The following is a 12,327-nucleotide window of genomic DNA, read 5'->3' as shown; positions in this document are numbered from 1 at the left end:
GCAATATGTTTATTTAGTGTATACCAAAATAATTGGACTAAGACTATTATTAGTAGCCGAAATCATTATCAAATACATTAAGACAAGCACGGTGTCTGTGATTGATGTTATTTATCATAGTTTATCATTTCATTAAGAACTGCGCATTTTAAAAACACATGTAACTTCCTGTTAATGGATTTGTTAATGATTTATTAGATTTTTTTTTTATGTAGTCTTTCATGTTTTTTTTAGGTTATGTTTAGTAGTCCTTTTTGTGTGTATTTTTATTAATTGCAAGGACGATATTGGCTTGGTGTACGGTAAGATTTTTTTTTTTTTTTTTTTCATTGAAAGGGAGTTCTCCATCTCAAATGGAAGCACATTGCAGTTCACTGTGAGCTTGCCTGTCTTTTAGAAGTTAATTCCTGTTGTTTGTAATCTGATTGACTGATGTTCAGAAAGCACTTGACAAGTAAGTTGCATGCAACGCCAGACGAGCCCCCGCGTCTAACCTACTTTGCTCAAATCAGATGCTTTTCATGTTAATGTTTCCAAAGTGAACTTCTTTAATCTATCAACTATGTTTCATTAGCTGAAAGTTGTTACCTTTTTATGTGCATAAAAGTGAAATCTCTTAGTCAGACAAGCTTGAGCAATTAAAATGAGCAAATAAAGCTGGCGAGAGGATTTCACACCCCACTGCTGGAGACACTGAGCTAATTCACTGGCTTTGATAATAGGTAATGAATCGCATTATTATTCAGGGGAGCTGCTAGCTAATTGCTTTCTGTGCTCTCCCATGGTTGGACAATAGGCTTTCTCTGCTGATAAGAGATGCACCCCTGTCACCCCGCCGATGAGTGTTCTCTGGCGATTGCAGCGATGCAGGGCCCCGCAGTCTGCTCTAAAAGCTCTCCACCGAAATAGGTTTACAGTGCCAGCGCCATGATGGACAGGGCCTCTTAAGATCGCGAGCCGCACGCTTCGGTGATTGCTATTGAGTGTGCAGATGTTGGAAGCTGGTCAGGCATTTTTAGAAACTAGTTCAAAACAATCGCTGCACAAATGAAAAGTTGGAGAAATTCTGGTTCGATTTAAGAGGGCTGACTGTGACTTTGTGCTGAGTCACCATCTCGGCACCCTGGTGCATTTTAAAAGAGAAAATCAAATGTTTTCAAAATGTTTAGGCCTTTTTACTACACTGATAAGGACAGGATAAATAATGATTAGGAAATGAGATCAGAATGTTGCAAACTGAGAATGAGTCAAACTTGTTGCTGGCACAGACATGTGTTTGTGAATGTATAAAGTATTGTGAACTGACAATTTATTTAGTAATATTCTTTCACTTATATTTGCATTTAAATATTAATAATCACTAGTAATTTATGTTATTATTATTAAAAATATTAAATTAAATCATTATATTTTCATTTTAAATTGATCAAAATAAAATATTCAAAATAAATAAAATAAATGTACCATTTGTTAACTGTTAGTTTTTTGTGCATATGCATAATGTTAGCATATGCTTTTTATCTTTTCATGTTCCAAAGTATATGTAGAAATGATTAAGTATTAGTATATGTAGAAATGATTATGCCTTGTCATTAATGTTAAATTTAAATAACTAAATTAATTAAAATAAAATATAAATAAATGTAGCATTTTGTTTACTGTTTATTTGTGCAAACTATTAATATTAAAAATGTGTATGTAGAAATTAACATTTAAGATTAATAACCAGATGAATAAATATGAATCATTGTGCCTTGTTATATATATATATATATATATATATATATATATATATATATATATATATATATATATATATATATATATATATATATATATATATATATATATATATATACATACAGGTGCTGGTCATATAATTAGAATATCATCAAAAAGTTCATTTTTTTATTATAAATTATTTTTAAAAATGAAACTTTTATATATTCTAGATTCCCTACATGTAAAGTAAAACATTTCAAAAGTTTTTTTTTTTAAATTTTGATGATTAGAGCGTACAGCTCATGAAAGTCCAAAATCCAGTATTTCAAAATATTAGAATATTTCCTAAAATCAATCAAAAAATGGATTTGCAAAACAGAAAAGTTAAAGTTCTTTAAAGTATGTTCTTTTGTGCACTCAATACTTGATCGGCAGGACATATTACAGCAAATGACTTGCTCCTAGCACAAATTACTGCATCAGTGAAGTGTGGCATGGAAGTGATCAGCCTGTGGCACTGCTGAGGCACTATTGAGCCTTCAGATCATCTGTATATTGTTGGATCAAGTGTTTCTCATCTTTCTCTTGAAAATATCCCATAGATTCAGGTCAGGCATATTGGCTGGCCAATAAAGCACAGTAATATCATGGTCAGCAAACCACTTGGAAGTGGTTTTTGCACTGTGGGCAGGTGCTAAAGTTCTGCTGGAAAAGGAAATCAGCATCTCCATAAAGCTTGTCAGCAGATGGAAGCATAAAGTGCTTCAAAATCTCCTGGAAGATGGCTGCATTGACTTTGCACTTGATAAAACACAATGGACCAACACCAGCAGACGTCACGCCCCCCCCAAATCATTATTGACTTCAGAAACTTCACACTAGACTTCAAGCAGCTTGGATTCTGTGCCTCTCCAGTCTTCCTTCAGACTCTGGGACCATGATTTCAACATGAAATGCAAAATTTACTTTTATCTGAAAAGAGGACTTTCGACCACTGTTCACTGTCCAGTTCTTTTTCTCCTTAGCCCAGGTAAGATGCTTCTGACGTTGTCTCTGGTTCAGAAGTGGCTTGGTAGTCCTTTTCCTGAAGATGTCTGAGTGTGGTGACTCTTGATGCACTGACTCCGGCTTCATTCTACTCATTGTGAAGCTCTCCCAAGTGTTTGAATCGGCTTTACTTGACAGTATTCTCAAGCTTGCGGTCATCCCTGTTGCTTGTGCACCTTTGCTTACCCAATTTCTTCCTTCCAGTCAACTTTGCATTTAATATGCTTTGATACATCACTCTGTAAACAGCCACCCCATTCAGTAATGACCTTCTGTGACTTACTCTCTTTGTGGAGGGTGTCAATGATTGTCTCCTGGACCATTGCCAAGTCAGCAGTCTTCCCCATTAGTGTGGTTTCAAAAAACAAAAGATACCCGGATTTTATACTGTAGGGATGGTCATTTAATGAAACTCAAATGTAAATATTCTAATATTTTGAGATACTGGATTTTGGACTTTCATTAGCTGTACGCTCTAATCAACAAATTTACAAAAAAAAAACTTTTGAAATATTTTACTTTACATGTAGGGAATCTAGAATATATGAAAGTTTCATTTTTTTAAATAATTTACAATAAAAAAATGAACTTTTTCACGATATTCTAATTATATGACCAGCACCTGTGTATATATATATATATATATATATATGAATAAAGCAAATTAAATATTGTAAATATAAATTATTGCATATTGTTAACTGTTGGTTATTTGTTAAAATTGTAATGTTAAAAATGTATATGTGTAAAAAAAAAAAATCATATTTAAGATTAATAACCACAAGATGGATTAATGCTGAAAATGAATAGTTTAAATTGACATGATGGAAATGCCTCTACATTTCTTAGGCTTCATGAATTCTGATCAGGTGTAGGCAGCATATTTGATATGTTGCTCTATCTGTTTGATCCTTACAGGTCTGATGGGTATGCCCTCGGAGTCGTCCCAGCAGACCCACACCTCCTGCTCTTACCAACACTCCCCCAGCAGCACCATCAGCACCCACCCTCACAACAACCAGAACAGCATCACTAACTCTCACCCCAACAACATCCCCAACAGCGGTAGCCAGGTGCCTCTCTCCCACCCCCCTCACTCGGCCCACAACTCGCCCCACGGACAGCACCTCTCCCAGCATGGCCCTCACACCCAGCACAGCCAGCACCCGCACACGGCGCATAGCCAGCACAGCCAACATCCCCAACACAGCCAACATCCCCAGCACAGCCAACACAGCCAGCACGGGCAGCATCCCTCCCAGCACCAGGCCCACGGCCAGCACACGGCGCAGCAACAGCAGCAGCAGCACCAGAATCTCTCCCACCAGCCTCATCCTGCCCAGCAACAGATGCAGTGCAACACCGGTAAGAGTCTGCTTCTCTGTGATAGTTCTCACTATCTGATCGTCTCTCTTCTTTTCCTCGCGCTTTCTGTCTCGAACTCTCAGCATACTTCCTTCTGCTCTGGCATTGCCCTGACAGGCCAATTTATTCAGGCCTCTTCTAACAGTCATTTATTTTAGATTAAGAAATTTATGGCAACTTTGGAGAAGTCAGCAGTAAATCATGGGGTGATTTATACAGCTAGCTCTAATGAGAACAAAGCAAATGCAGCACACTTCAGAAAGCAGGCCTGTAGCAGAGGGTTATGGCTCCCCCTGCTGGCTCAAACAGGAAGTGCACAGCTGCTTCCATGCATCCAGAAGAGTTCTGATGTGGCCTTTTACTACTTGTTTTTTCTGCAGGTCTTCCCAGTGACTGGTACCCCAACCTGGATGCGCTGAAAGAAAGCTGCCGCATCGCCAGCAGCTACAACTGGGCTGATGTGGATCTGTCACCTTTCCAAGGTATAATCGAAATGCCTTACTTGTACATTATATTTTCTGTAGTTTTTTTTAATTTTTCTTCAAGAGACTAAATGCTAATGAAAAATGTTTTTGGTATTTTAAGCATTTAATTTTGTACTAGCTTCACTTCATCTTGTATGATACATGTTGATACAGAGCACCTCGGAATGGGTGATAATAAATGCATTCATATTAGTTATTAGCTATTCTATTATTTTATTATTTTATTATTAGTATTTAGTATTTATTTTATTAAATGCTATTAATTTGTTAAAATATTTTGTTCTTCAATAAAGATTAAAAGTAATTACTTTAAGCAAATAAACACAAATATTCAAATATATTTAATATTTATTTAAATATTTAATCATTTAAATACAATTCAATTAATTTTTATTTATTTATTTAAATTTAATAATATAACAACTCTGAGCTTATTTTATTTTAAATCTGTGTTGAGCTACATTTTTATTTGAGTAGTTAAACTGAAAAATGACAGACCTGTCTTTAAACTAGCTTTTTGAATAAAGAATAAATATAAATTCTTTTTAAGTCCCCCGGAGTCAATAATTTTATCCCTTTTAAAACTCAACTTTGATCACCAAAATGATTTTTTTTCCTGTGAAATAAATGCCTTTATGCCTTAAAATACCTTGAATGTTACTCTACACCCTTGCTTCATTTAGTATACGCGGATCTATGAATATGCTAATTAGCTAATTATTTTTGTATATTACTTCATTGTGCAAGTCACTTTGCACATCATTTTAAAACTGTAGCCATAGATATGCAGTGTTTTAAGGCTTTTCATTATAGTTTTGTGAAATTTTGAAAGGTTTGAAAGAGAGCATGAGGCAGGCGGAGCTGAATAACTGGTCTCTCGAGCCCACTCAGATGGCAGACCTCTGCTCCTCCATCAATCAGTTCTTTGCTCGCACTGGAATCCAGCCACAGGGGGCAGTGCAGCCTCCGGTGTGCCATGGCTCCATGCATCCAAACAAGCCCAGCCCACACATCAACACAGGTGTGTGGACTTAATCATCCCTAAAATCCACTGTCAAACATTAAGACTACCACAATAGTAACATAGTAACATCAGTTTGTTTTTCAGGAAACATGTACATGGACTCAAGACAGAGCTTGAGTTCTATGATGGGTCCGCCCGGATATCCTCATATGCCGCCCATGAGCAGCGCTGGCCCCACTATGACAGGTCCTTGTCTTTTATAGCTCTTATATCAACAGACAAATGGCCTTGGTTTTGAAATAGGTCTCTTATGCTCACCAAGGCTGCATTTGTTTGATTAAAAGTACAGTAGTGTATTATGAAATATTATTACATTTTTCTATTGTAATATATAATAAAATGTAATTTATTCTTGTAATGACAAAGCTGAATTTTCAGCAGTTTTTAGAAATCCTTCAGAAATCATTCTAATAAGCTCATTTCTTATTATTATTATCATCAGTGTTGAAAACAGTTTAAAATTTTCTTTAAATTTGTGGAAACTTTGGTATGTTTCAGGAAACTTTGATGAATAGAAAGATCAAAAGAATTTAACACTTACCCAGGTTGCAACTTTTCACGATATGTGTAGGAATTCGATTTTGTTAACATGCACGTCAAAGCATTTGTATGTTGTGACAGTTCTCCTCTGCTCTGTCCTCAGGCCATCACGCTCAGATGAACCAGCAGCATATGATGCCTGCTGGAAACTTCCAGATGCGCCGCATGCCCGCCGACGACATCCAGGACGACTTTGACTGGGACTCCATCGTCTAACCCAGTCCCAGATCGCAAAAGAGTGGTGCAGACAAAACGAGAGAGGAGCGTATGGAGGCAGAGTGTTTGTGTTACAGAGCAAGAGGGCTGGACCTGAGGTGTCTGCATGCCCGTGACAGAAGGCAGATTGGAACGGGACACTTGAAAAATAGTGCAGGTGTTGTTCATTATGACCCTGAAAGAGACTCCTGTGTTCCTGGTGTTTTTATGAAACAAAAACAAACAAAAAAAAAAGATATTACTTTGAAGACAATCACATTTACTAGGACGTTTAAGTGATCGCTTTTATACTTGTCCAAGGGGCAAGTGGTTCATGTTTATGTCAAATGTCTCCCAACCCACAGCCTTTCTACAAGCCCGCTCAATTGCCAAGCTTGCCCCTGCTCTTCAACTGTTGTTCTGTGATTTTTCCAGTAATATGTCTGGCTTGTTCTCCCCTCTCATGGTGACTAACTCAGGCCTTGACTGCCTATCAGACAAGATTGGCTCCCTCATTTGTCTTGTGAAACTTCCTCTGAGATGCAGGGCACTTTTCGGAAGAGGGCCGATGGTGCAGGTAAAGTGACACTCAAAGCACCTACCGTTGTTCTCTCTGGTCATTCAGGCACAAGTAGCCCCCTTTTCTTTTCTTTTTTTTTTTTTTTTTTTTTTTTGCTCTTCTGACCCCACACACTGTAACACGTCGAAGTCGCCATGCATCCGATTCTAGCAGATTTTACTGATCATTAAGGCTCATAATGAAACGTGTAAACCACATTACCTGCAGTATTTGTACTTGTGTATCTTTGCTGCCTGAAGTGTGTCATGTTTTTTTGTCACTAATAGTTTTAGGTAAGTCTAAACGTGTGCGTCAGAAAATGATATCGATCCAGACCTCACTATTAACATTTTCCCTAAACGCTTTACGTTTGCATGTACAATCCTCGTTCTGTCAGCTATCACCCGTCCATCTGTAGTCTCCCAATTGGACTGCATTGCTTTTAAGTTCATTTAAAGCCCTCAGGACCTGCCACTGAAACTTTCATGCATTGTTTAGTAGCGGACCGGAGATTTGTGGGATAACGGAGAGCCCTGTTCACATTCAGAAATCAGCCTGCTGTGTGGCTCTTTACAGCAGCGTTGAGAAGGAGATGAAAATCACGTCAAGGCACATTTGCTTAATGGTCCGCAATAAAATAGTCCTCTTTATTTTATCCCTAGGACCAACCAACATGAAATCGCTTGCTCTTTGCTGCACTGACAAGGACTTTTTGCAGAGAGCGTACCTTCACTTTAGCTGTTGCTTTTGGATGCTGGGTGTAGCGTAAAACTGAAAGGAGATGACTAAAATATTTAGATACACTAATAGCCTTATTTTGGAGGAATGTTAACTGCTGCGTTTGAAAATCTGCTACTAAGAAGTCATTCAAAGTTTAAAAGTACACACATTTAGACTCTGCTTCAAAAAAAATCGTCACCCTGGATACAGGAACTAGACTGTAACTACGTTTTGTTCTATCAAGCGACTATCTCTGTAATTACTACATAGTTGAAAGAGTCTGCTAACTTAAACCACAGTGTCATTTTGTTATATCAGCGATATTATGGAATTTGTTTGTGCAATATAATTAATTTAGGGCTATCAGTGATTACAATCATCTCTTTTGAAGAGCACAAAACTAATGCACAAGATGTGGACTAGAATAGCGGAACCCAAATTAGAAATAGGTGCGGGCTGTTGACCTTTAGCAGGGTATTTATCAGTGAGAAGCAGCACTTCGATTAGACCAAATTCTAGAGTTGAAGTGCTTATTCAGAAAAGCCATAAAGTGCGATTGAAAAGGGAAGATGTGGATCTGTTTCTCATAGCTTGAAAGTTTACGCACCCCTGAGTCTCCTTGGCTTTCAGTAGTTTTCAGTCACCTTTATGGGATTTGTTTTATTTATCAAAGTGTAAGTGCAAATAGACTTGTAAAAGTGAAATGATCTAATGACAGTTGTTTTTTCTTTTTCTTTTTATATTTCAGTATTATAAACTCTCAAACAAAGTATTTACACTAGTCATTGACATGTATTGGCCTTTGGTCATTAAGGCCCTTAATGTCATGGATCCATGAATCCTACTTAACGGTTTGTCATACATGTCGCTCTGATGATATGAAAATGTGTCACATTACAAGCTCAAAATCATAAAGGGAAAAAATCATTTTTTGCATAAAGATAACTATTTTTAAGGCCATTAAAATTTGGAGTTCTGGCATTTATTATCATGAGACATTAAAAAAACTTTTTACTTTTTTTCTTTTTGTAATTCCCCTTTATTCTCAGTGATTATTTTTATTAGTCATTTTCTCATTACTGTAATACAGTAATTTGTATTGTTGTTTTTTTTTTATAAAAAACCCATCAGAACAGAACAATTTATAATAAAGGCAGTATAACAAATACTGAAAAATAAAATAAAACACTGTTTTATTCAGCTTTTTTCATTCAATTACTAGTAATGAGCTGCTATTACATTTTTACAGTCTTTATTATATAATTAAAAAATAATAGAATGAATATATATATATATATATTCATTCTTTTATTTTTATAACAATAAAGAACTTAATGGTCTTAAAAATGGGTTGTTGGTTTTTTTTTGATCAAAATATTTTATTTTGGGGTGAAATTTTGAGAGGTTTACCCTAAAACGATTTTAATGGTTAAAGGGATGGTTCATGAAAATGAAATTATGGTTGATGCGTTCCATTGACTTCCATAGTATGGAAAAAAATACTATGGAAGTTAATGGGGCCTGTCAACTGTTCGGTGACCGACATTCTTCAGAATATCTTCTTTTGTGTTCAACCGAAGAAAGAAATTCATACGGTTTTGGAACAATTCGTGGGTGAGTAAATGATGACAGAATTTAAAATTTTTTTGGGTGAACTATCCCTTTAATCTTCATGTTCATGACATTTCAGCCTGATTCTTCACCAAATCCTTTCCACTATCAGCTATGTAGTTTGTTACATATTCTGATTTCCATCATTACATAACCAATCGTCAGATCCTCTGATGCTAATGGGGTTTCAATTACCGAAGTCTAACACAACCCTGAAATCCAACTCAGCTGGCCGTGATGCTGAATTTGTGAGTCTGCTTTTACAAGAGAAGAAAAACAATGACAGAACTGTTATCCACTTTACCCCAGACTGACTGTTTAACGTCTGTGTTTTTTTGTTGGACTGCGATGCTGTGCACATTGTTCTTAAGCTAAGCTCCATTGCCCAAATCTGCTTTGGCTCCCCGCACCCTTTTCTTCCTGTTTTCTTTCCGTCGGCTGTTCGTCTCATGTTTTTGTTTGGATGCTGTCGAAGTGTTCACGAGCCTCATTCACCTAGCCTCAGTGTTTGTCATACAAAGAGCTTTTATCCGGTCATTTGTGCACTTTGAAAAGAGTTCAGAAGCACAAACGCTCACGTCGTTTATTAACTCAAGCAGGATCTCACCTCGAGTGAATGTCTGGCATCGATCCACCCTCGGTGTGAACTTTAATCCCATACTGTGGTGTTCACCCTCGATCATTGGTTTGTCTGGATTGTCGACCACAGAAGGACTGTCTGTTTTAAGTTGGAAATATTTCGTATGTATTGCCAATCTATTTGTGGTAGTGATGTGTTTGGATCTCTTGTTTGCCAAAGAGAGGAAGTCAGTTTTTGCAGCATTTAAGGCGGCAGGTAATTGGCGTAAAGTAAGTCTGAAGGATCGGACTGAACAGAAAGCTTCAAGGGAGCGCAAGAGAATACGAGCTGGACAGGTGACGAGTTCTCTCTCTCTTTCTTCCTCTTTTTCTCAAAAAAGAAAAAGGAAAAACATTGCTCCTCTGATTTTGTGTTTGTGTTGTGTGAAAGTTTTAACTGTTTAAAAACAACTCAGTTTTCGTAAAACAAAAGAAGAAAAAAAGAACTTAAAACAAGTGGAGATGCATCTGCCAGAGAGATTACTGTAATCAAGGAAGATTTGAGAAGCCTTGTTACATTTACGGGAGAAAACTGCCAACAAGTTCTGGTATTTGGAGCCTATTTTATTCATTGTTGGTGTGTTGTTGTGCTTACTGTAAATATATGTCTTTTCGATTGTCCTTTTTTCCTCTGGGGTGGCGAGGGATCAAGGCAAGGGCTCGGGTTCACCTGCGAAAGAAAAGAGGGAGATGAATACAGAGTATTTTGTTATTGTCCAATCCAAGGGTGACACAGTATGTATATATCTATATTGTATATATGTGATGAAAATGCGTTGGCTTTTTGTGTGACACTACCTTTTACCTGTACTATGGTTCAACATTCAGTGTTTCAGTGTTTATATTCTATTTTAATCTTTGTTTTCTGTTTGATTTTGTCCTGGTCATTACTTGTATTTGTTGTTTCTTTTATTTTCCCCTTTTTGTCCTTTTTGTTATTGCACGGTTTATTACTTTTGCTGTCCAATAAGATGACACGGCTTCTCTTTGTATTGGTTTTAGTGCTGTAAAATAACTCTGAAGTGTCATTAGAATTGTCAATACCACCCCTTCCCCCGATATGCATGAATGGCACTTAAAGAAATAAAATATGTTAACTTCACTGTGCAATCTTTGCTGCTTTGTGACGTTTATTTTGCAAAACCTGATGTACTTGCGCAGGGAAAGCAAAATGCCTTCATTTGATTGAATGGATGATTTTGTTGTTATCCTGTCAGTTTGTTTGTTTCTCATCTCAAATATTGATCTTTACATTTTTAACTAACATTAACCGCTATTTTTCAGTCTCTACTGACAGAAAATTGGTTAATCACACCATCCAGCAGTCCGATACTTACTAACATTCACCGTCATCCATGACAACGCTGTATATCAGTCCGTTCTTCCGTGTCACTGAATAAGGCGCTGCTTTCATGCCTCTCGTATTTTATTCACACATTTTTCTATGTATGCGCTAAACAGTTGACTGTTGCTCCCACAGGTTTTACAGCATCTCGTGCATGACACAATGTTCGAAAATACCAAAACTGCAGAAATTATAAATAAATAAATAAATGTAATAATAGGAAAATAAAGGACCTGATAAAACAAATATAATTATTTTTAATAAAATTATTTTATTAAATAATTTAATAAAATAATTGTAGTAATTATTTCAGTTATTTTCTGTATTACATTTTTATTATTTTTAACTTTTTCATTTATTTTGTAATTATTTCTGATTAATTTATACATTTATAAATAAAAATGTGGGAATAAATAAATATAAATGAATGCATAAATATAAAAAAAAATAAATGAAAATAAATTTCATTAAATAATTTAGTAAAATAATTGTATTACTTATTTCAGTTATTTTCTGTATTACATTTCTTTTTATCCTTAACTATTTAATTTATTCATTTATTTTAATATTTATTTAAGTATAAATTTAATCTGAAATAAATACATGTGGGAATAAATATAAATGAATGCATAAATATAAAAAAAATGAAATAATACATTTTATTAAATAATTTAATAAAATAATTGTATTACTTATTTCAGCTATTTTCTGTTATTACATTTCTTTTTATTCCTTTTACATTTTATTTTTTCATTTATTTTATGTTTATTTATAAATGTATAAATTAATCAGAAATAAAAACGTGGAAATAAATAAATATAAATGAATGCATAATATAATAAATGAAATAAATTTTATTAAATAATTTAATAAAATAATTGTTGTATTACTTATTTCAGTTATTTTCTGTGTTTATTATTACATTTCTTTTTATTCTTAACTTTATTCTTGAATTTATTTTATTTTTTCATTTATTATATTTATTTATGTATAAATTAATCTGAAATAAATACATGAATGCATAAATATAAAAAAAATGAAATAATAAATTTTATTAAGCAATACAATTATTTTATTAAATTATTTATTTCAGCTA

At 35.1% G+C, this 12,327-nt stretch overlaps 1 protein-coding gene across 3 annotated transcripts in view; it reads left to right on the top strand.

Annotated features, from left to right (window-relative positions):
- The window catches only part of foxj3 (forkhead box J3), a 98,231-nt gene extending 87,243 nt beyond the window's left edge, over nt 1–10,988 (top strand). The window contains exons 8-12 of one of the 3 annotated variants that reach the window (XM_051912347.1): nt 3,688–4,134; nt 4,515–4,616; nt 5,452–5,640; nt 5,728–5,829; nt 6,287–10,988. In XM_051912347.1, coding sequence (XP_051768307.1) covers nt 3,688–4,134; nt 4,515–4,616; nt 5,452–5,640; nt 5,728–5,829; nt 6,287–6,399 — 953 coding nt within the window. In that variant the 3' untranslated portion in view covers nt 6,400–10,988. Of the gene's footprint in view, nt 1–3,687; nt 4,135–4,514; nt 4,617–5,451; nt 5,641–5,715; nt 5,830–6,286 lie in introns of all 3 variants that reach the window. The other 2 variants (XM_051912346.1, XM_051912348.1) reach the window with 2 other exon arrangements.
- Nucleotides 10,989–12,327: the final 1,339 nt, after the last annotated feature.

Source organism: Ctenopharyngodon idella, chromosome 11 (genome assembly GCF_019924925.1).
Source record: "Ctenopharyngodon idella isolate HZGC_01 chromosome 11, HZGC01, whole genome shotgun sequence".
NCBI lineage: Eukaryota > Metazoa > Chordata > Actinopteri > Cypriniformes > Xenocyprididae > Ctenopharyngodon > Ctenopharyngodon idella.
The sequence above is the reverse complement of the archived record's forward strand: the minus strand, read 5'-3'. Positions and strand labels throughout refer to the sequence as shown.